The sequence below is a fragment of the Morus notabilis genome, unplaced genomic scaffold, assembly GCF_000414095.1.
Source record: "Morus notabilis unplaced genomic scaffold, ASM41409v2 Scaffold271, whole genome shotgun sequence".
Lineage (NCBI taxonomy): Eukaryota > Viridiplantae > Streptophyta > Magnoliopsida > Rosales > Moraceae > Morus > Morus notabilis.
In genome coordinates this window covers 387,133-412,262 of record NW_010365721.1, presented here as the reverse complement: position 1 = coordinate 412,262, position 25,130 = coordinate 387,133, and the positions used below count along the sequence as shown (strand labels likewise).

The following is a 25,130-nucleotide window of genomic DNA, read 5'->3' as shown; positions in this document are numbered from 1 at the left end:
AATATAATTATTTTTTAATATTTTTTATTTTAATAAAATTTAAAATTTAAATTTAAATTGATAAAATAAACGGTCTAATTTTTTAGATACAAATACCAAATAGGGTTAAAAATTCAATAATCAAGACTGATACAGGTAAGGGTCTCCTTTCCTTTGCCCTTGCCCTAAAGCAAAATAACCGACCTCCGTTTCTCTCTCGTTCTTCGCTCCCAAAACTCAAAAAAAAAAAAAAAAAAGAGTTCCACACAGAGCAGCAGCTCTTCTCTTTAAACCCCCTTGAAATGTTACTCGCCAAGCGCTCCCGCCTAAACCGATTTCCACTCTTACTCGCCCTCACGCGCCGCTTTCTCTCCTCGTCCAATCTCTACGACCTCTACTCCTTCAAACCCCCTCCCTCTCTCTCTCATCATCAAACCCCGAACCCTAACTCTGTCGCCAATCCCGAGGCCAACAATCAGAAGACGAAGAAAAGCCAGAAGCCCCGCTACCGACCGCCGTCGTCGCTCGACCGGACGGGATCGAAGCCGGCGAGCTCCAACCTCCCGTTTGATTTCCAGTACAGTTACACCGAGAGCAGCCTGACGGTGAGGCCAATCGGCTTGCGCGAGCCGAAGTACTCGCCGTTCGGCCCGGGCCGGCTCGACCGGGAATGGACCGGCGTTTGCGCGCCGGCGGTCAACCGGAAGGTCCAATCGGTGGAGGAACTGGTGGAGGAGAAGGAAGATATGAAGTTGGAGGAGAAGAGGAGGAAGATTAGGGAGAAGCTTCAAGGAGAGCCCCTCACGGCGGCTGAGAGGAAGATTTTGGTGGAGAAGTCTCAGAAGCTCAAGACCAAGAGTCAAGTCAATCTCGGTACGATTTTTTTTTCCTATGATCATCGTTTTTGGTGTATGGAATTGAAAGACTTGGACGTGAACTTATTTGACTGAGAATAATTTGATTTTCTTCAAGAGTTTTAAATGTGTTTTGACGATTGGCCTATTTTGATTCCAATTTGTAGTGAAATGCTAGGTTTAAGTGAAAACGTTGTGGGAACAAATACTATCTTTAGCGAAATGCATTTAGAAAGGGAAATGTAATGAAAGAAAATAAATTGATCTTTTCATTCAAGTGTATTCTTATGCAATAGCAATTGGAGTTGTAAACAACCCAATTCTTTCTTTACAGTGCTCGCTATTTTTTGTTAGAACCATAGAATCATAGAATCTGAAGTATGGTAATTCAAAATGTGATCTGAACTGTTATTTGGATGTGCAAAGAAATTGTAATTTGAATTGGGAATAAAATCCAAACTGTGTTTTGATAAAGTGTTGAAAATTGTCATTAGAGTTTTGTAACAAATCTTATGAAACCTCATTATAAATGACATTAAAAAATATGCAATATGAGTGGGGATTTGTTCCTCTCTCATTATGAACGCATTAAAAAAAATCATCTCAATCGGAATTAAAACGAAGAAATTATGACATTTTTAAGATTGAAATTGAAGAGAGAGAAAAAGTAGAATTTAGAACTATTAGACTGTTGACAACAATTCAGATTGTTAGAATTTAGGGGGAAGGTGAATTCTAAAATCAACCATTTATGTTGTCCTGGAACTGTTGTTAATGATTTGAATTGTTCTTGCACTTTTCTCTCCCAAACTTGAATTTGAATCCTGAACTGAGTGTAGAGATCAGGAAAGTAGGCTGAAGTTATGGACCGGATGTGTACCAATCCGGTTAAAGGGGGCTTAGAGATAAATTGGAAAAGTAGTTTATCTTTTCAAATTTTAAAGAGATTTCTTGAGATAAGGATCTCATTCATTCTAGGGATTTAGTTTCCTTTTTCCGTGGGATATACTTTCCCGTTCCTATAGGGTAGTTTTCCTACAAATACTGTAATCATTGTACAAGAATTAATCAATGAAATATACTTTCTTTTCTGTCCTAAAAACCTACATGGTATCAGAGCTGAACCTTCTTGATTCATGGCTGAAACGGCCATTACTGAAGAAGGCAGATCCTTGGCATCCTCTAGGGCAGAAGGTCCTAATCGTGGTGAACTAGATCGAACCACCATGGCGCAAGGAGGAGATTCTTCTCAATTTTCATTCCAATTGACTCTCCACAAACTGAACGGGAAAAACTACCTAGAATGGGCACAATCGGTGAAGCTGGCCATAGATGGAAGAGGAAAACTTGGTTCCTGAATGGAAGGAAGCTGTTCTCGAGGAAATGAAGGCCCTTGAAAAGAATGGAACTTGGGAAGTGACAGAACTGCCGAAGGAAAAGAAGACTGTTGGCTGCAAATGGGTGTTCACAACGAAATACAGATCAGATGGATCTCTGGAGATATATAAGGCTCGTCTAGTAGCCAAAGGGTTTACTCAAACATATGGGATTGACTGCCTTGAAACCTTTGCACCAGTGGCAAAGCTCAATACTATCAGGGTACTCTTAACACTTGCAGCTAACTTAGATTGGCCACTACAACAACTTGATGTGAAGAATGCTTTCCTTAATGGCGATCTGGATGAAGAAGTCTACATGGACCCACCTCCAGGGTTTGAGGAAAAATATGGAAAACGGGTATGCAGACGGAAAAAGTCTCTATATGGTCTAAAGCAATCTTCAAGAGCATGGTTCGAGAGATTTACTCAATTTGTGAAGAGACAGGGATATGACCAGGGCAAGCAGATCACACGATGTTCACAAGACACTCCAACGGGAAAGTAGCTGTTCTTTTAGTATATGTTGATGACATCATTCTTACTGGGATGATACTGCTGAGATGAATCGCCTAAAGCAGAGTCTAGCTTCTGAATTTGAGATTAAGGACCTAGGTTCACTAAAATACTTCCTTGGTATGGAAGTGGCCAGGTCAAGAAAGGGGATTGCAGTTTCACAAAGGAAGTATGTGCTTGATCTTCTTGAAGATACTGGGATGAGTGGATGTCACCCTGCAGAAACACCAATTGATCCAAATCAGAAGTTCGGAAACAAAGAGGGTAGACCAGTGGATACGGCCCAGTACCAAAGACTAGTTGGGAAGCTAATTTACTTATCACATACACGACCAGACATAGCATTCGCTGTCAGCCTAGTGAGTCAGTTCATGCACTCCCCTCATGAAGAACATCTAGAAGCAGCCTACCGCATTCTAAGGTACTTAAAGAGTTCACTGGGAAAATGACTGTTTTTTGAGAAGAATGAACAATGAAGTATTGAAGCTTATACAGATGCAGATTGGGCGGGGTCTACTTCAGATAGATGGTCCACATCTGGCTACTGCACGTTTGTATGGGGAAACTTGTAACATGGAGGAGCAAGAAGCAAAACGTAGTGGCCCGAAGCAGTGTAGAAGCAGAATACATATCAATGGCACAAGGGATCTGTGAGATGATATGGCTCAAACGGATTTTGGAGGAACTAAGAAGACCTGTGATCATGCCTATGAAGCTATATTGCGACAACAAAGCAGCGATCAACATCGCCCACAATCCAGTCCAACATGATAGAACAAAACATGTTGAGATCGACCGGCATTTTATAAAAGAAAAGATTGAAGCTGGAGCCATTTGTATGCCATTTGTTCCAACCTCACAACAAGTGGTTGATATTCTTACTAAAGGATTATTTAGACCAAACTTCGAGTTTCTCATTAGCAAGTTGGGCATGATATATATCTATGCACCAATTTGAAGGGGAGTGTAGAAATCAGGAAAGTAGGTTGAAGTTATGGACCGGATGTGTACCAATCCGGTCAAAGGGCGCTTAGAGATAAATTAGGAAAGTAGTTTTATCTTTTCAATTTTTAAAGAGATTCCTTAAGATAAGGATCTCACTCATTCTAGGGATTTAGTTTCCTTTTTCCGTAGGGTAGTTTTCCTATAAATACTGTAATCCTTGTACAAGAATTAATCAATGAATTTTACTTTCTTTCTGCCCTAAAAACCTACACTAATGTTTGAATTCTAAACAACAGTTTGAGTTGTTAAAACAAACAGGGGTATTGTAACAAAAAAAAAAAAAACAATAAAATTCTGTATTTTGGTCTCATTTCTCTTCTTTTGTTGTTTGGCTCTCTTTGTTGTAGGGAGAGATGGTTTAACTCATAATATGCTGGATGAAATTCAAAATCATTGGAAACGTGCTGAAGCAGTGAGGATAAAATGTCTAGGTGTTCCAACTGTTGACATGAAAAACGTGTGCACCCAGATTGAGGTATCTTGGTTTTGTTTTGCTCACCATTCCACCTGCAGCTTAAAACACTTTCAATTAGTGACTTCCCTAAAGTCATATATATGTGTGTATATATGAACGAGTTTTTAATGGTTACGTTTCCATCGATAGTTACCACCAAATATAGAAATATGATGACATGGCGTGATAAGAATCTAATTCTATTAATTGTCATAAATTTTTTTGGTCAACTATATTTTTTTTTTTTAAAAGAAACGAGACTTTAAAAAAATTAACAAATTAACAAAAGAGAACTAGGAGAGAAGAGAAAGAGTTATCTTCAACTGAACCAAGCTCCCACATTTTCAACATATAAGTAAACCAAAAACAAAACACTCAGGACAAATCTATAAAAAGTGACCCTTGTTCCTAAGGAACTCCGAAAAGATTGGTTCCTGAATTCTTTATTTCTATATACCCATAACGTCACCCAGCACTTTATTTTATCCCAAAGAACCTCTTCGTCTTCCTTTTGGTTCTCAAAAATTCTATTGTTCATCTCCAACTACAAACCCCAAAAAATAGCTAAAACCGCAGCCCTCCACATTATCAACCCCCGTTGACTCTATCCAGAAGGAGGGGAAAAGATCATCACTTCAGAACATCTTTCTGGAGTCGCCCAAGGGAAACCAAACTCCCTAAGTAAGATAGACTAAATCTTTTTGGAATAAGTACAGTGAAGAAACAAGTGATCAGTCGTCTCCCAATCATTCCTACACAAGTAACACCATCTCTAACACCACCTCGGGGATATCGAAATAAATGGGCTTCGACGTTGCAACGACTCATGAGAATTCACTTTGTTAAGGGCAATCAACCAACATAAGACTTTAACTTTGCTGGGAGCCCGAGATTTCCATATATTTTCGAAGAAAGGGAATCGCAGAAATGAAGGATCACATGTCAATGAATTGAAAAGTGATTTGATTGAGAATATTCTGTTAGTGTCCGGCTTCCACACCCTGTTGTCTTGAATTGCGCTATGAATTCTAACCCTCTCCATGATGCTTGTAAATTTTGACACCTCCCTCAATTCTCTGTCCGTTAGTCTCCTTATGAAACCCAAAATTTCACGAGTTGGCACTTAAGGAATTGTCTGCAGAGATAAATTTTTCTTCTTGATGTTTCCGATTCCCAAACCTCCTAAGTCTTTTGGTTTACGCACCTGCTCCCAAGCCACCAAGTGAGACGAGTTATAATCTTAGAATCTCTCATAAAAAATCTCTCATTAGCTTCTCAATCGCAATGACTTGGGAACTTGTTTGGTTAGTGGGTTGGTAGAGTTAGTAGAAATTAGTATAAATAAAGGGCTTAGTAGCTCACTAGGGGAGGCTGTGATTTTCAGAGTTTTGGGAGATTGGGATTAGGGAGAACTGGTGGTCTCCCGAATACCATCAAAGTTAGGAGTTCTCCGGAGTCCTCGAATACTCCAGTCTATCCTAAGCTTTCTTTACGTTTTTCTTAGTTTGGTTGTAAAATTCTATGAGTTAATGTTGGTGATGATTAAAAAAACTACTTTGATTGCTTTCTATTCTTGTTCTTCTGTGTGAATATTGAGCTGTGAGAATCAGGTTCCTAACAATTTGGTATCAGAGCAATCGATTCTCGGGAAAAAAAAACTGTGGAAAAAAAATTGCAAAAAAAAAAAGGTGAGAAGAGTCTGGAATCATGGGGTTTCGAGAACCAGAGCTGCCGATCGTACGAACTGTGCCGGCGAGCGACGACGGAGGGTGGAGAAGGTACTAACAATACTACTAGAGCTCAAAAAGCTCTAAAAAGAAGAGGACAGGTTAGTGGCAAGATATGCCGAATGAATTATTAGTTGTCTTCTCTATTATTTACTCTAATTATCATATAAGAGATAGTAACTTAAGTTTAATTTTTATTATTAGGTGATAGAGGCAAGGAGATCGTGCAAGAGGATGAAGAAGAAGAAGAGTGGATAGACTGTGATTCTGACACTAACAGTCAAGAATTCGTGGACAATGAGAGATTTAAATTGGCTGATGCTTCTCTTAGTAGTGATGATGATTATTGATTGATGACTTGGGAGATTAGGCTTTTAGAAGTGCATTATGATCCTTATGATATTAGGATTTGATAATTATTTAGTCTTTATGTGGATATTTGGCTAAATTTCTTGATTTTAATGATTATTAAGTATGGATCTAGTTTTTGTTACTATTTTTTTTTTTCTAAATTTTTTTATAGGCAGTTTTTGAGGCTTACGCCTCGCCTCGTATAGGCAAAACGCCTCGAGGCCCAATTCCGCCTTTTAAAACCTTGGCTGGTAGAGTCAGTAGGAATTAGTATAAATAAAGGGCTTAGTAACTCACTAGGGGAGGCTGTAGTTTTGGGAGACTAGGATTAGGGAGAGCTGGTGGTCTCTCAAATACCATCAAAGTTAGGAGTTCTTTGGAGTCCTCGAATTCTCCAGTCTATCCTAAGCTTTCTTTACGTTTTTCTTAGTTTGGTTGTAAAATTTTATGAGTTAGTGTTGGTGATGATTAATAAATACTCTGATTGCCTTCTATTCTTGTTCTTCTGTGTGAATATTGAGCTGTGAAAATCAGGTTCCTAACAGTCTGCCACTACAACGGGAATTTTAAATACTGATAAAAAGTATATGGATAAAGATGCTAAAACTGACTGAATGAGAGTTAATCTTCCTCCTTTTGATAAGAAAGCTTTCTTCCACCTAGCCAATCTTTTCGACACCCTAGTAATCACAGGACCCCAAAATACAGCTTGCAGGGGATTTCTTCCTAAAGGTAAATCCCAAATACTTGACTGGGCACGACCCAATAGAACAACCAATAACTCCTGCTAATGTAGATGGCCTATTTTCCTCTAAATTTTATGCCCAAAATTATACTTTTCTCCAAGTCAACTATATAGACCGGCGAATTAATATCTTATGGCTAAAACAATGATACCCAATGATAGGTAAATATTAGAGTAACCATTAAAACTACACCCATATACATATATATATATATATATTTTTTTTTTTCTCTTATCAAGTCTTATACAGTACGATGCATCATTTTTATCTGTGTATTGTGCTAGTGTACCTCTTATTTTGCCGTCAGCTAAAGTCCAAGTTTGTCAATAAAAGCTTTTCACTGATTTTACAGAGAGGATAGGTGATTGGGATATTTCTAATAGAGAATCAGCCTCTCTTCCAATTGCCTCTGTTCCACCGCAGTTTCTTTTAAGGCATTAGTTCCTCCAATACACAGCAACATACCAGCAACTGCCCGCATATACTATTTTTCTGAATTAAAAATTTGAAAGTGTACATGGTGGGTCCTTGCATTCTTAGTCGTCTCTTGGAGGAGAATTAGAAGCTAATTTCATGTTTTTGTTGCAGGACAAAACATTTGGAAAAATTATTTACAGACATGGTGGTCTACTAATATTATACAGGGGCAGGAACTATAACCGCAAGAAAAGGCCGGTGATTCCGTTAATGTTGTGGAGACCACACGAGCCCATATATCCCAAGCTGATCAAAACTACAATTGATGGGTTAAGCATCGAGGAAACAAAGGAAATGAGAAAGAGGGGATTAGCTGTTCCTGCTTTGACAAAACTTGGTACATTTCTTTCCCTTGTGTGGTTTTAATTAGTTAATTTATGCCTTTTTGTGATCACTGTATTCATCCACCCGTCGGATTGCAGCTAGGAATGGTTATTATGGTAACCTGGTAATGATGGTCAGAGATGCTTTTCTCTTCTGTGATCTGGTCCGGATTGATTGTGAAGGTCTTGAAAAGAGCGACTACAAAAAAATAGGTTGGAAACTAAGGGTAAATCGCTTTCTCTGATTAATGTCCCTCATTTTACAGAATGATGTTGTGCGTTTCATTGATATGTTTCGAAGACTTACTTTTATCTCAACCTTTTATATGGAAGTCACACTCACATGTGATTAATCTTGCTGAAAATCACAACTATTAGAATAAAACAAGATAATTAGGTTATTTGTTTATTATCAAGAAAAAGTTTCCCCATTCGTTTTTCATCGCATTGACGTAACATAATGGAACGATGAATTGTAACTACCACCAACTAACATCTTTATGATATGTGAATTTATTTAATGCCTTAAATTCTTCCCGTTTCTTTATTTGTGAAACGTCATGTTTTTCTTACTAAATTGTAATGGGGCAATTAACATTGACACCCTTTACCAAAATGACAGACAGAGAGACCCCCTTGATTGAAACTAATCACGTCAACGCCCCACGCCCCTGACTTTTTGAAAAAATCACAGACACTCCCTTTGTTAGTTGACTGTGAGTTAACCGTCAATGCTGACCGATAAATTTTTTGAATTTCTCAAAAATATCCCTCCATGTATCAGAAAACCATTTCTAAGCTACATATAATGTTGAAATGTTGATTTTTTACCCTTATTGCACACCAAAAAATGAGTTTGATTTTTTACATGCTTTAACATTAAATTTTCACTCTAATAGTATACTTTTTAATTAAGAAAAAAATATTTTGGGGTCAAATTATTTATCTTTTTTTTTTACCATTGATTTTTAATCTCATTAAATGTTCACCATCCAATTAATACTTTGCTTTGATCAATACTTATTTTTTATCTTAAGATGATCAAAATATCCTTCCAAAAAAGAAAAAGAAAATAAAGAAAATATATAAGACAGGAAATAAAAAACAAAAAACAAAACTCATTTTCTATCTTCAACCACCTGCGGACAAGATTTCATTTCGTTCCTCCCTCAGTCCAAATTTAGGATTATTCAACACCTACAGTGTACTTGTAAACTCGTTTAATTTAGAAACGCTATTCAAAAGGAAAAAAAAATCCATTTCTCCTCAACTGCATGCTTCTTATGGTTTTCATCTTTCGTGATACTCCCATTATTGATTCAGAAGCACCTTCACGTGCATTCAAAACCAATTACTTTTAACAAAAATAAGAACCCCCTTATTAAGACTTTAAAATAGTTGGAACAATGAAGCAATTGAAGGAACACCATTTCCTTAGGAAAAATTCGCATTAGGAGCTCAAAAATTGAAAGGAAACAAATAGAAAACAAAAATAGACAGAGCATTTTGTTGAGGATGGAGATGCTTTGGGGTTTTGGTGGTGCGCCTCTTCCTTTGCCATCTTCTTCTACTCGTTCTTCAGCGTTGGCTTCAGAAGTTGGGCGTCGGGGGGCGGCTATGGAGACGGCGTCGCATTGAGGTTAGGTGGGGTTGCCGTGGGTTGGCATTGGCGCGGGTGGGTCGCGCAATTTGTCGTCGGCGTGGGTGGGTATCGCCAGAAGCTGGGTTTGCGAGAGTTGCCGGCGTCACGGTGGGGCTAGGTTTGCACTGGGAAGGGTGGGGTCACGCGAGTGAGGTGGGTCGCGTTGGTGGGTGTTCTAATATTTTATAGAGTTATCTTTTTTCTCAAATGAAGAAATAAATGGATGGCTCTGATTTGGTAGTTGTCAATTAGTGGCTGGTATAGAGAGGGTTATTTTTAACATTTCTCATCTAAATTTAATAGAATTTAGTAGAAGGGGTGTTGACGTGATTAGTTTCGGTGAAGGGGTTTATGCTATTTTGGTAAAACAGAGGGGGAGTCATTGTTAATTGCCTATTGTAATGAATGAAACAAGATAATTAGGTTCTTTGTTTATTATCAAAAAAGTTTCCCCCTATTACTGTTCATTGCATTGACGTAATGGAACAATGAACTGATACTACCGCCAACTAACATCGTCTTTGTGATGTATGAATTATATAATGCCTTAATTCAGCCCTTTTTTTTATTTGTGACATGTCATGCTTTTCTTACTAAATTGGCAAATCAGTCCGTAAACTAATTTTCTTGGCAATTTGACTCCTCGACCTTTGAAATCTGTTGTATAATGATCCTTTTAATAACTTATGTTAAGTAATTAATAGTTGTTGAAATGTGATTAGCACATGAACACCCTTTTAGGGGTATTAGTTGTCATTTTAACCAAAGGGTAAAAAACAAGAAAGCACAATGGAAAGGAATGAATCTAGACATATTATCGTCTTCATTCATCCTTCCATTTTGTTGACTGTTGTACAGAGTAATGTGTTTGGGGGAGAGGGGCTCGCTATGCTGCTGGGGAAGGGGAAAGGAGTTATGATGTCGAAGATCTGGCGGTGAAGCGGGCTGTTGCGACGGTTGGGAGGAGGTAGTTGCGATCCGGTGAAGCGGGCTGTTGCGACGGCCTCATCTGACCGAAGGGGGTCGCTGTGCCACTGGGGATCTGGTTGGGAAGGGCCATTACAATGCCGCGTCGTTCTCAATGGCAACAAGCTTGACGTCATTTTCAGCGGCCGAGACTGATAAATTAAGCAGAGAGGAGAAGATATGACTTTGCATCACTTGGAATACGGATATCCCATGTTGCTCCAATCTGATTCCTTCACCAACCATTGGCGGATTTAATTTCAGTGCATATATGTTTTCTTGGTTTGCTCAAGACCCTTTCTAAGCGTTTCAACAAGGAAAAAAAGGGACCTTGCTGAAGATTTCTTCGAGCATTTTTTTTGGATGGCATCAGTTTTTATTCTTTTTCATTCAACACATGAAAAGAATCTTCAAAAGAGAAAAACGATTAAAAAAAAAAAAAGAAAAACTTGTAAATAACTATAAGCTTTTGTTGTTGTCTTTTCCTTATTTGCTGAGCTGGAGGTTGGTTACAACAAACTCAGCCCCAGCGTTGATGTATATCTTTTGGCTATTGGCCTCTTCTTCCAGAATGAGATTTTCTGCTCCTTTTCTCAAAGCTTTACCTTTGTAATATGGTATCAAAGCAATTTTTCTCTGTTGTGCTCTCTTCATTGCCCATCTCCCTCTGATGGCTCGAGGTGCAGGAACCCAAAACCGTGTGGTTGTTGGTACTTCTCTTTCGCCGGCGATGGAAGATTCCACAAGCCCATACTTTCGCCACCATGGTGACCATCCGGGACTATCTCTGGTCTCACACTAGCTCGTTGGCCCTAATTGCAACACGTGGAGTCGAGCTATGGTGATGGCTCTCACAGCCAAAAACAAAGTTGGGTTCGTCAATGGGAGCGTCCTTCGTCCCGACCCCGAAGATTTACTTTACAGTGCCTAGATTCGCTGCAATTCCATGGTTATTTCATGGATTCTCAACGTCATCACTCGAGACATTGCTGATAGTCTCTTATACATTGACTTAGCTCTTGAGATCTGGACAGATCTGTGTGATCGGTTCCATCAAAGCAATGGCCCAAGGATTTTCCAAATCAAGAGCCACATGGTTGCTCTGCATCAAGGATCCTTAGACGTAAGTACTTACTATACTTGTCTCAAAACTGTGGGATGAGCTTAAGGATTTCCAGCCGATTCCTATTTGTCATTGTGGGGGCATGAAACCTTGGATGGATTATCAGCAACAAGAGTTTGTTATGCAGTTTCTGATAGGATTAAATGAGTCCTATTCGCATACAAGGGGCCAAATCTTGCTGATGGACACTCTGCCTCCATTAGCCAAGGTATTCTCCCTTGTCGTTTAGGAAGAACGTCAGCGGGCAATTAATCACAGTTTTCCTTCCTCTTCCTCAGAGTTTTCACCCAAATTGGATATGACTCAACCGTCTGCGAACTTGTCCACCACTAGTTCTCATTTCAAACCTAAACGGGAACGCCCTGTGTGTACACATTGTGGATTGCACGGACACACCATTGACAAGTGTTACAAGCTTCATGGTTTTCCCCCCGGGTACAAAGTCAAGCCGAGACCATCTCCGCCGAAGGCTCAGGTGAACCAAGCTATAGCGCATCAGCCAGTGTCTGCAAGCACCGCCGTACAGTGCCAACAGCTCATTGTTGTTCTGAGTTCGCAACTCCAGCATAGCAGCTGCAACCTCTCGAAACCACAACAACTTGCACCCTCTGTTTCCGATTTCAGTGGTATTTTCCTCCTTCCTCTGTCTCAAATAATTCTTCCATTCCTTGCACTACTTGGATTTTGGACACTAGCGCAACGCACCATGTTTGTCGATCTTTATCCTGTTTCCTTTCCTCTTCTGCCACCAGTAATTCGTTTGTTACTCTTCCAAATGGTCATTCCGTGCCTGTTGAGCGTATAGCTTCAGTACAGTTGTCTAATAATCTTCTTCTTCATGATGTCTTATTTGTGCCACAGTTTTGTTTTAACCTTCTCTCTATAAGTTCTCTCACTCAGAGTCGTCGTTTTGCTGTTAATTTCCTGTATGAATCGTGTGTTATTCAAGACCTTTCACAGGGCCAAGTGATTGGGACGGGTAGACGCGAAGGAAATCTATACGTCTTGGATTCAAGATTTTTGTTCCCTGTTTTTCCCAAAGTTACAGCAAAATGTAATAATGGAGTTTAATGGAGTTTTTTTAGAAAATGAACTGTGGCATTTTCGTTTGGGCCACCCATCTTATGTTAAACTTGGCACCTTGAGAAATGAAATACAAATTAAACATGTTTCAGATAATCCTTCTCATTGTTCTATTTGTCATTTTGCGAAACAAAAGAGATTGCCATTTATTTCTCATAATTCCTTGTCTAAATCTGCCTTCGATCTAGTCCATTGTGACATATGGTCCTTTCACTCCCATGACTCATGAAGGCTTTCACAATTTTTTTATGATTGTAGATGATTTTAGCCGTTTTACTTGGGTGTATTTGTTACGTGCCAAATCTGATGTGCTCAAAATTTTCCCGGAATTTTTTGCCCTTATTCAAACTCAATTTGCAACTCCAATAAAATTTGTTCGATCAGACAATGCTCCAGAACTTTCCTTTAGTGATTTCTTTCAGGCCAAGGGCATTGTATCCTATCACTCTTGCGTTGATACCCCGGAACAAAATTCAGTAGTAGATGTAAACATCAGCATATTTTAAATGTTGCCAAAGCATTACACTTCCAATCTCATGTTCCTTTGACCTACTGGGGGGATTGTGTTTTACTGCTGTCTATTTAATAAACCGCATTCCCTCTCCACTCTTATCCAACAGTACCCCTTTTGAACGACTTTGGAAAAACAAACCAGCATATTCCCACCTACAAGCTTTTGGTTGCTTATGTTATAGCTCCACATTGGCCCGTCATAGAACTAAGTTCTCACCACGGGCTATCAAGGCTGTTTTTCTTGGTTATCCTCCGGGTTATAAAGGGTATAAGCTTCTTGATCTCACCACGAACACCGTCTTCATTTCTCGGGATGTCGTGTTCCATGAATCTATTTTTCCTTTCCAATCCCTTCCTACTGAGAGTGAGTCTTTTAATTTCTTTTCTTCTCGAGTTTTACCAATTCCTTTGCCTGAAATTCCTGAGTCTACAACTATACCCACTTCATCTTCTTCTCCTCGAAACTCTTCACCTAATCCTAATTGCCTCTCTCGACCAAGCCGTGTTTCTCGGCCACTGTCTCATCTTCGTGATTATCATTGTTATTCTATCAATCATTCCACATCTTCCACCGCTCATCCTCTTGCCAAAGTTCTACGTTGTGACAATTTGTCTCCCTCACATCAAGCCTTCGTCTTTGCCCTTTCTTCCCATTTTGAACCTGCCGCATATAATCAGGCTGTTGCACTTCCGGAATGGTGTGAAGCTATGTCTACTGAGTTGCAAGCTCTTGAGAGTAATGGCACATGGACACTCACTTCCTTGCCTCCGGGCAAACATCTTGTTGGTTGTAAATGGGTTTACAAGGTAAAATTGCGAGCAGATGGTACTCTGGAGCGTTACAAGGTTCGTTTAATAGCCTAGGGCTACACCCAGCAAGAAGGTATAGATTATCTCGATTCTTTTTCTCATGTTGCCACAATGGTTACTGTTAAAGTTCTCTTAGCCTTGGCTGCCATCCATGGTTGGCATCTCACTCAATTGGATGTCAACAATGCTTTTCTTCACGGTGATCTCCAGGAAGAAGTTTATATTTTTTTACCTCCTGGTTATCACTAGCCAACGCAGTCTGTAAACTTCACAAGTCTCTTTATGGACTCAAACAGGCCTTTTGGCAGTGGTTTTCCAAGTTCTCTAATGTCTTGTTGTCCACTGGTTTTAAGCAATCAGCAGCGGATAATTCACTCTTTATTAAGGCAGATGGGGCAATTTTTATAGCACTGTTAGTCTATGTCAATGACATTGTAATTGCAAGCAATGACCTCAAGCATGTGGAAGACCTAAAAAGGTTTTTGAACAGCCGTTTTAAATTGAAAGATTTGGGAAGTTTGAAATACTTCCTTGGCATTGAGGTCGCCAGGTCCACGAAAGGTATCTTTCTCAATCAACGGCATTATGCTCTTCAATTGCTGTCAGAAACAGGAAATCTTGGTTGCAAGACTAGGACAGTTCCTATGGATCCTAACACAAAGCTTTCCCAAGATGATGGTGAGTTGCTGGAAGATCCATCACAGTACAGACGCTTAATTGGAAAACTTCTTTATCTCACCATAACCAGACTTGACTTTTCATTTACCGTAAACCGGTTGAGTCGTTTTCTTGCCAAACCAAGGCTTCCTCATCTTCAGGCAGCCCACCATGTGCTCCAGTATATTAAGAATACCGTAGGACAAGGTATATTTTTATCTTCTTCCTCTTCCACTGAGTTAAAGGCTTTTGCAGATTCAGATTGGGCATCTTGCCCCGATACTAGGAAGTCAATAAGCGGATTCTGCGTGTTTATTGGAGATTCATTAATCTCTTGAAAATCAAAGAAACAACATACGGTTTCCCAGTCTTCAGCAGAAGCCGAGTACAGGTCTATGGCAAATGCAACATGTGAAATAATGTGGCTTTTATCATTGCTCAAGGATTTACATGTTGACCATCCTCAGCCTGCAGTGCTCTATTGTGACAATCAGGCAGCCCTTCATATAGCTGCTAATCCGGTCTTTCACGAGAGGACAAAGCATATTGAGATTGACTGTCATCTCGTGCGGGAGAAGTTATCAAGTGGACACTTAAAAACTTTACATGTTTCTTCTCAGCATCAAGTGGCAGACCTGTTAACAAAACCTCTCGCCTCAACACAATTCAAGTTTCTATTAAGCAAGATGGGAGTTCTTAATACTCACTCTCCATCTTGAGGGGGAGTATTACAGAATTAGAGTTTTTGTATAGAGAGGGTAGACTTGTAAATAACTATAAGCATTTGTTTTTGTCTTTTCCTTATTTGCTGAGCTGGAGGTTAGTTACAACAAACTCAGCCCCAGCGTTGATGTATATCTTTTGGCTATTGGCCTCTTCTTCCACAAAACTTTAACTTTGTAATAACAATTGAAAAAAAAAGAAAACCTTAAAGGGAAAACCATTCCCAAAATAATTAACCCAGCGTTGGTGCATAGATGTCAATCATGCCTAACTGTTTACAAATGAGTCAAACGTTGGTCTAAACAATCCCTTAGTTAGGATGTTTGCAAGTTGCTCTGTTGTTGGTACAAACAGGGTACAAATTATTCCGGCCTCTAGCTTTTCTTTGATGAAATGCCTATCACCTCAACATGCTTTGTTCGTATTGGTAGTAGGACTTGTTGTTTTAACTCCTGAAGTACACGTTGAACCCATAATACTTCACACACACCATTGGCCATTGATCTGAATTCTACTTCAGCACTGCTCCTTGCAACTACGTTTTGCTTTTTACTTCTCCAAGTAACGAGATTGCCCCACACAAAAGTGCAGTATCCCGAAGTTGATTTCCTGTCTGTAACTGAATCAACCCAATCTGCATCTGAAAAAACTTCAACTCTCCTGTCTTCCCCTTTCTTAAAGAACAACCCTTTTCCTGGACAACTCTTTAAGTACCTCAATACCCTATATGCTGCCTCTAGATGTTCTTCACATGGTGAATGCATAAATTGGCTGATCATAATTACTGCAAATGCAATATATGGGCGAGTGTGTGACAAATAAATTAACTTTCCTACCAATCTTTGATATTGGGAAGTGTTTACCGGTACCCCTTGTTTGGCTTCTCCCAGTTTTTTATTTGGGTCTATTGGTGTGTCTGTTGGTTTACAGTCCACTCATGCCTGTCTCCTTTAGAAGGTCTAGGATGTATTTTCGTTGTGAAACAATGATGCCCTTTATGGATTGTGCAATCTCCATACCTAGGAAGTATTTCAGTTCTCCAAGGTCCTTGATTTCAAACTCCTTGGAAAGCCCCCTTTTAAGTCTTTCCATCTCCTCTAAATCATCTCCGGTGAGAATGATATCGTCTACACACACAATTAGCACCGCTACCTTCCCTGCCTTAGAGAACCTAAAAAACAGTGTGATCGGACTGAGCTTGAACATAACCTTGACCTTTTACAGACCGTGTAAACCTGTCAAACCATGCTCTTGGAGATTGCTTAGTCCGTACAACAATTTTTTTAGCCTGCACACTTTTGGCCCAAACTTGTCCTCAAATCCGGGAGGTGGTTCCTTGAAGACTTCCTCGTCTAAATCTCCATTAAGGAAGGCATTCTTCAAGTCTAATTGATGTAATGGCCAATCCCGGTTCACTGCAATAGACAACAAAATACGAACAATATTAAGTTTGTTTAGCCATGGGTGCAAAGGTCTCCATGTAATCCACGCCATATGTTTGCGTGAATCCTTTGGCAACTAGTCTGGTTTTGTATCTTTTAAGTGTTCCATCAGCTCGGTATTTTGTGGTGAAAACCCATTTGCAGCCAACTATTGATTTTCCTTTTGGCAACTCCTCTACTCTCCAGGTCTGATTTTTCTCAAGAGCACTCATCTCCTCAAGGACCGCCTTCTTCCACTCTGGACTTTTTAAAGCATCCTGTATATTGTTAGGAATCTCCACAGAAGAAACATTAGTGGTGAAAGCAGAAAAACGAGGGAAAAGCCTTTTGTAAGACACGAAATTAGACATGGGATATTTGGTGCATGAACGTTTTTCTTTTCGAATGACTCTTCCTATTTTTTGAATAGAGAACTCAATTTCAGGATTTTTTGGTTCTGAATTAGACTCTTGGCAAGGCTGAGAAGCGTTGGTACCTGTCTTCTGATGAGGGAACTCTCTCATAAAACTGTCCAAATGCTTTCCCTGTTCGACTTCTATTTCCATTGGTAGTTAACTGTTGAGATACTATGGGCGCAACACCACCTTCCGAATTTTGCTTTTGTTTTTCAAACACACTATTTTGAATTTCGAATTCCTTGTTTGTTTCTGTTTCGGTTTCACCAGGTTCTTCTTCCATGTTCGAATTCAAGTCCAAAAAATCTTATTTTTTTGAATTGTCTTCAAGATCCCCGATTAGTTCTGGATTTGAATTTGGAAAAATCTTGGGACTTGAATCCGAATTGTGGTTTTGAATTTTAAAAATTTGTTGATTCTTGGGAGAATCAGAAGGAGAATTAGAAATTTGTTCAAACCTGAGAAAATCCAGGGAATCAGGAATTTGTTCAAACCTGAGAGAATCCAGGGCTGGTGAATCCGAGTGGTTAAGACTTTTAAAAAATGAATCTTCATGCCTATTCTCCCCCTGAAGATGAGTTGCAAAATATGGTTTGTTTTCAAAAAACAAAACATCCATAGTGATGTACATTTTCTTCGAAATAGGATCAAAACATTTAAAGCCTTTTTGATTTGTTGCAAAACCAACAAACACGCATTTTGTTGCTCGAGGATCAAGTTTTCCTCGGGTTTTTATCTTGATTGTGAATGAACACAGTACAACCAAATACACGTAAAGTTAGTGAAGAGAATATACGTGATGTTGGAAATGTTTTTTGAAAAAGGCTGAGTGGAGTTTGAAACTTTAAAACTTTTGATGGCAGTCGATTAATCAGATAAATTGATGTTAAAACCGCTTCACCCTAAAGATATTTTGGAACATTATTTGTAAATAACAAGGCCCATGCAACTTCCAAAATATGTCTATTTTTTCTTTCGGCAACTCCATTTTGTTGTGGAGTATTGTTGCATGAACTTTATTGAACAATTCCTTTTTCTGCAAAAAATTATCCCAAAATATTTTTGAAATATTCTCTGCCATTATCACTTCTAAATACTTGGATGTTAGTTTGAAATTGAGTTTAAACCATATGATAAAAATTTTTGAAAATTGATTCTACCTCAGATTTTTCCTTTTAGTAAATAAACCCAACTCAGTCTTGTATGATCATCAATTAGAGTAACAAACCATTTTTTTCCAAAACATGTTGAAACCTGAGATGGACCCCATATATCACCATGTATTAATGAAAACGGTTTTGAAGGCTTGTATAATCTTGGAGAATAGGATGCTTTATGATGTTTTTCCAATGCACATATTTCACATTGAAAATCAGAAGGACTCTTATTCTTGAATAGATTCGGAAATAAGTTGCAAATAATAAAAACTAGGATGACCTAATCTAAAGTGCCACAAATATATCTCATTGTCACTAGAAACGGAAGTCTTCAAACAAGTTCCTTGGACTGTTTTATTCGATTGAGATCTTTCATCTAGAAGATAGAGACCTCCATTCCGTTTAGCAAAGAACAAATTGCCCTCATCAGGAAAGGTGTTAGAACATGTACACAACATCCCATATCCAAATTTGTGTCATATGATAATTTGTCTACATGTTTTCGTGCCTTCACCACAAAGTTGTCTAGTGTCAATATTCCCAAGTCAATAGAAGAAGCTCTAGCTGTTCTTGAATGGAAAAACGCAGTACTTGAAGAGATGCAAGCGCTCGAGAAAAATAACACATGGAGTGTGGTTGAACTACCACAAGGCAAGAGTGTGGTCGGATGCAAATGGGTATTCACTGTCAAATTCAAGCCGGATGGATCAATAGAAAGGTACAAAGCACGGCTCGTTGCAAAAGGTTCTACACAAACCTATGGAATCGTTTACACTGAGACATTTGCCCTAGTTGCAAAGTTCAACACAATAAGAGTCCTCTTATCATTAGCGGTAAATCTGGATTGGCCTCTGGTTCAACTTGACGTGAAGAATGCTTTTTTAAATGGTGAATTGGAGGAAGAAGTGTATATGAGCCTACCACCCGGGTTTGAAGAGGGTAAGAGAAACAAGATGGTGTGCAAGCTGAAGAAATCACTATATGGACTAAAACAGCCTCCGCGCGCATGGCTTGATAGATTTTCAAAGGTGATCAAAAGCCACGGATACTCACAAGGACAAACCGATCACACGTTGTTTGTTAAGCACTCATCAGATGGAAAGATCACAGTCCTAATAGTATATGTAGATGATATAATACTTACTGGGGACAATTTGAAGAAATGACGAGAATTAAAAGGTTGATGGCTGAGGAGTTTGAAGTTAAAGATCTCGGTACACTGAGATATTTCTTGAGAATGGAAGTTGCAAGAAGCAAAAGTGGGATCTTTATATCACAAAGGAAGTATACACTAGACCTATTGCAAGAAACGAGTATGCTGGGGTGCAAACAGATAGAAACTCCAATTGAACAAGGAGGCAAGGCAAAAGCAATTGGTGGAAAGATGGTTGATAGAGAAAGATATCAACGGCTAGTGGGAAAACTGATATACCTCTCGCATACAAGACCGGACATCGCCTTTGCAGTTAGTGTGGTAAGCCAACAAATGCATACTGCACCAAGGACACTTCGAAGCTATTTATCGTATATTGAGAGATCTCAAAAAGACTCCGGGAAGAGGATTATTTTTTGGAAAAGAAGAAAACAGGAGAGTGAAAATCTTCACTGATGTCGATTGGGCCGGATCTGTCGAAGATAGGAATCAACATCCGGATATTGCACACACCTTTGGGGGAACTTGGTGACTTGGCGCAATAAAAAACAATCTGTAGTAGCAAGAAGCAGCGCTGAAGCTGAGCTGAAGCTGAATACAGAGCCATGGCTCATGGCATCTGCGAAGCAATTTGGTTGAAACGGTTGCTAGAAGAGTTGAAGATCAGTTGTGAGTTTCCTATGCAGCTCTACTGTGATAACAAGGCTACTATCAGCATAGCACACAACTCAGTCCATCATGACAGAACCAAACATGTGGAGGTGGATAGACACTTTATTACTGAAAAGCTAGAGAAGGGAATCATCAGCATTTAGTACATTCCTACAAGGACAACAAGTTGCGGATATACTCACCAAAGGACTTTCTAGACCAACGTTCGAGTACTTTGTAGGCAAGCTTAGGCTTATTGATATCTACGGCCAAGCTTGAGGGGGAGTGTTAGCAGATAATGTCTTTTAGAGATAGGTTGAATAAGTCAAATAGTTATCTTTATTATTTCCGGTTATTTGGATTAGGAATTATCAATTAGTATTTGAATTCAAATAGGATAGATTATCTTAGAGAAGATAATGGACTCGGTATTCAAGCCCTAGTCTATTTAAGTGAACTTTCTTTCGATTAATAAAGTAAGGCAAATTTATTTAAACTGCATTCATCTAGCATTGCCAATCATTTTCCCCGAGACCATTTCCTGAAATTCACAATGAGACGGGAAAAAATTAACATGACATTTTAAGTCATGAGTTAATTTGCTAATGGACACAAGATTACAGGTTAGATTAGGAACATGCAGCACGTTGGAAAGAATAAACGATGGTGAAATTTTGACAGTTCCTATTCCAGCTATGGCTGAAAAAGAGCCATCTGCAATTTTAACTTTTCTATTTCCTACACACAGTTTATAGGATGAAAAAATACTTGAACAACCCGTCATGTGGTCAGTTGCCCCAGAATCAATAATCCAAGAACAATTGGATTTGACACATGAGAAAGAAAGGACAGGACTATTACCATTTTGAGCAAAGGAACAAGACGGACTACCAGAAAATTGTGGAGATTGAAACAATTTAACAAGATGTTCTAATTGTTCCTTCGTGAACGGAGACGATCCCGAGTTAACTTGTGGTTCTTGAGAATTTTCAGTCACGGTCTGAAGAGCTCTTTCAGGTCGCTTCTTTCCTCCTGGTGGCTTACCGTGGATCTTCCAGCATGTCTCACGGGTGTGCCAGAACTTTTTGCAGTGATCACACCAAGGTTTTTTTCTTTTGTCTTGGTCTCCTTCTGTTGATCATGCAGCCAGTGCAGATCCTTCTTGTTCAGATCTGTTAGCCAGTGCAGTATTGCCAACATGATCTTCCTTCTGCTTTCTTCTATCCTGACTTCTGAGAAAACCTCTCGGATGGATGGTAGTGGCCTTCGTCCGAGAATTCTCCCCTTGACTTCATCAAGATTCTTATTCACACCTACAAGGAACATGTAAACACGACCATTTTCCTCTCTTCTTGAATCTCGCACAATCTTGGCTATTTTCCCATTGATCATCATGACACTGATCTAGTTCTTGCCATAATGTCACCATTTCGTTGTAGAATTCCGTCACGTCTCGATCTCCTTGCTTTGCTTGCCAAAGTTTTGTTTTTATTTTGAAAATTTGAGATGAATTTTCGAGATCAGAATGTCTCCCGGATTGAATCCCACACCTCCTTGGTTGTCGGTAGGAACATATGAGGCTTGGCAATTACTGGTTCCATCGAGTTGAGAAGCCATGCAGTCACCAATGAGTTCTCCGATCTCCATGTCTTGAAGTGTGGATCTGTCTCCCCTGGGTTCTTTTCTTCTCCAGTCAGATGTCAATTTCCCTCGACCATCAACAACGAGCTGGACCGATTGTGCCCATTCCAAATAGTTTTTTCCGTTTAACTTGTGAACGGAAATTTGCAAGGACATGGCTGCTCCTAGTTGGTCAGCACTGCTGCTTGTTGTAGTCGTAGAAACTATCCCCGAAGTTTTTGCTGTGACCTCCGACCATGTTGGTTTTCCAGCACCGGTTTTCTCCATCACAGTTTTTTTGTGTTTCTATAGAGCCTAGGCTCTGATACCATGAAAGTTTTATGAATAAATTTCGGTAATCTTTTATTCAATCACTTGAGACTTAAATAGTCGTACATAGGAATGGAAGTAATAACTAACATAGCATAAATCTAGGAACTTACATAACAAACTTCATAATTAAAGGACCTAACCAAGAAGCACGTATTCTATGGCTAACCACCTAACTAACTTGATATTTCTAACAGCGATAAATTCAGGGGTACCCATGCAAAAAAACCTTTATTTTAAATTAAGAAACTAGAGTACGTCATTAAGTTCTGTTTTTTAAATTTTCTCATCTCCATAGTTCGTGTGAACTTCTTTATACCGATTTGTACTATGAAATTGCTTTGAACCCCACCCTTTGGTTGGGCATACAGATTTTCAACCACGCCTAGACCCAGGAATTCCATTTCCCTAGTTTAAGGGTACAAGGAGGGTTCTTTTATCTGATTATTTTATTATTTTCATTATTGTTATTATTATTATTATTATTTTTTTTTTTTGGGTGAATGAGGGTATAAGGAGATTCAATTGCATGTTAGGTGACGCAGCAGTAGCTGCACTATTCTGATAGTTCACTTCTTACTAAGGTCCAGTTTGACATTGTTGTGCAATTGAAAATTTGTGTAGCTGTACTATTAGTCAGAAGTTACTATAACAAAAAACATGTAGGTGTTTGGTAAATTTTTTCATAGCTGCTGTGAATATTGAAGCAAAAGTTTAGATGTTTGGTAAACTGTGTAAAAATAGTGAAAATGTATGACTAAAATAGAAATACTTTAGCATACATATCATGTGTAAAAATATTATGAAAATGTATGACTAAAATAGAAATACTTTAGCATACATATCATTTTACATATTTCTAGGAAATAAATTACGTTTATTATACATGTACTAAATTTCTCATTTATTATTGTTAAATATTTGTTTGATTATTGAGTAATATTTAGGATGGTATATTTAACAAAGATTTTTAATTTTTAAATAAATATTTAAAATAAATATTTTTTAATTTGTTGTGGAAAATGTTACATTTGGTAAACTGGTAATTAAGTTTTATTATTAAGATTATTTTAAGAAATTGATAATGACAGCATAAGCTGCTTTGCAAAAGCTACCCCTGACATGCTTTTTAAGTTCTAATGTTTGGCAATAGTTTTTAGAAGTTGCTAGACAAAAACGTGACTTACTAAACATCTTGTAGCTTCTTAAAAAAGCTAAAACAGCATCTAAAAACAATGCCAAACGGCCCCTAATTAGGAAAGACCCTCCTAGTTTATCTTGCCTTCCCTCAAATTCAAACCCGAACAGGAGGATCTTCACATAGGGCATGGATTTAATTATTTAGTATTTACGTTGTTGTAGAAACGCATCATCTGAATTTGAAGTCCTAATATTCTATAGCCTACAGCTCTATATTTCAACCATTGTTCCACCTTTCCTCCAGTTTTTAAATTTATTTCAGTGTTGATACAGGATCTGGTGCCTTGTTTTCTAGTTACATTTGAAAAGGAGCAGATTGTGGTCTGGAGGGGAAGGGACTATAAGCCTCGAGAGGATGGATACCTCTATACAGATAAGGAATTATTTGACGCAAATACAATCTCTTGTGCAGATGAAAATGGTGGCCAATAGGACCTCTACCAGGTACGAAGTTGTTGACGAGTGTCTTCTCCTTTGCTGCATAGAAACCCGCCAATTGGATTGTTATTTAGTTAATTAAGTAGTCTTCTGCTAGTTTGTGAATCCGAAATGCAAGCAAAGCTGAAAGGTTACTGTAAAAGATCCTGAAGATGAAAATATATTGCATCTTTCATGTTATTTGGCTAGATCTTGTCTGGTGGGCGGAACTTGCTTTCACTCCACCCTTTGTAGGAGATTTTCTCCGTTCATGGGATAGGGGGTCGCTCTGGCATTCTCCAAGCGGGCTAATTACCTGAGTGATGTCTTTCATGTTATTTAGCTAGATCTTGTCTAGTGGGCGAAACTTGCTTTCACTCCACCCTTTGTAGGAGATTTTCTCCGTTCATGGGATAGGGGGTCGCTCTGGCATTCTCCAAGCGGGCTAATTACCTGAGTGATGTCTCGTTGGTCGTTGCGGACCTTGGCTCTAACTGGTATGGCTTTTCTGGTTACTATTCCGGTTGTTGTTATATGGGCTTTGTCCCTCCGTTTGTACTTCTAGCCTTTTCTGGCTTTATATTAATATTACGTCTCGTTTAGCAAGAAAAAAAAAAAGTGAATCAAGTATAGAAGAGAAGGGAAAAACATGGAGCTTGTACAACCTCATATTGGAAACTTTGTGAGGAATTAGCTTTAGGAAGGCAGAACAATTGTTGTACGGATTCTTTTGATAGAATTGGATTGATAACAATTTTGGAAAGCTGTATTACATTTGCAACATTTTAAACTGGAAAAGTGTGGATTATGAAATTTGGGTACCCTTGTAATTTGTAAGGCCTCGTTCGCTTCACCAATTTAAGTTTTGCTATAGTAAAAAGTTCAACAGTCACGTTTAACTTTTTTACTATAGTAAAAGCTCTTATATAAAATTACATCTCAACTCAAATTATAAATTCGAATCAGCGAACTAAACGGGCTCTAAGAGTGGACAGTTTCTAATTAGCTCGATCTACAAATTTCAAACGGCTATTGGAAAGTTGGATTATTTTTTAAGGATATTTGTTGTTGGTTCTCGTTGGGCTTATAATTACTCTGCGCTCTCGGGCTTAGTGAATTGTAACAAATCATTTTTCATTTTAATGTTGAAAAAAAAAATCTTATAATGTTTTTTTTTTTTTTAAATGCGACAATTCATTAAAAAGTCACTAGAAGATTAGGATACATGATAACATCAAATCATAGAAATGAGTGTCATTCACATAACTATGCATTAAAACATACACTTAGTGGACGTTTCGTTCATGGATTCAGAATTATGATTCAGAATCATTTTCATTTTACGTGTGTTTTTTGTGAGAGAAAAACACGGTAGAGAATCATGAATCATAAATCATGATTCAGAATTATGGACGAATACAGTAAACAAACGTCCCCTTA

The 25,130-nt window shown here is 38.7% G+C and overlaps 1 protein-coding gene across 3 annotated transcripts; it reads left to right on the top strand.

The window, feature by feature from the left end:
- The first annotated feature begins 140 nt into the window (after positions 1–140).
- LOC21403664 (CRS2-associated factor 1, mitochondrial) lies at positions 141–24,150 on the top strand. Of its 3 annotated transcripts, XM_024172466.1 has the most exons (6): positions 141–852; positions 4,078–4,205; positions 7,597–7,822; positions 7,908–8,035; positions 23,547–23,717; positions 23,901–24,150. In XM_024172466.1, the coding sequence occupies exons 1-5, from the start codon at positions 282–284 to the stop codon at positions 23,703–23,705; spliced, it is 1,212 nt and encodes a 403-aa protein (XP_024028234.1). In that variant the 5' UTR covers positions 141–281; the 3' UTR covers positions 23,706–23,717; positions 23,901–24,150. The 3 variants fall into 3 exon arrangements, with proteins under 3 accessions (XP_024028234.1, XP_024028233.1, XP_024028235.1); XM_024172465.1 differs by having other exon boundaries at positions 23,547–24,150; XM_024172467.1 differs by lacking the exon at positions 23,901–24,150 and having other exon boundaries at positions 7,908–8,021; positions 23,547–23,657.
- The last annotated feature ends 980 nt before the right edge of the window (positions 24,151–25,130 follow it).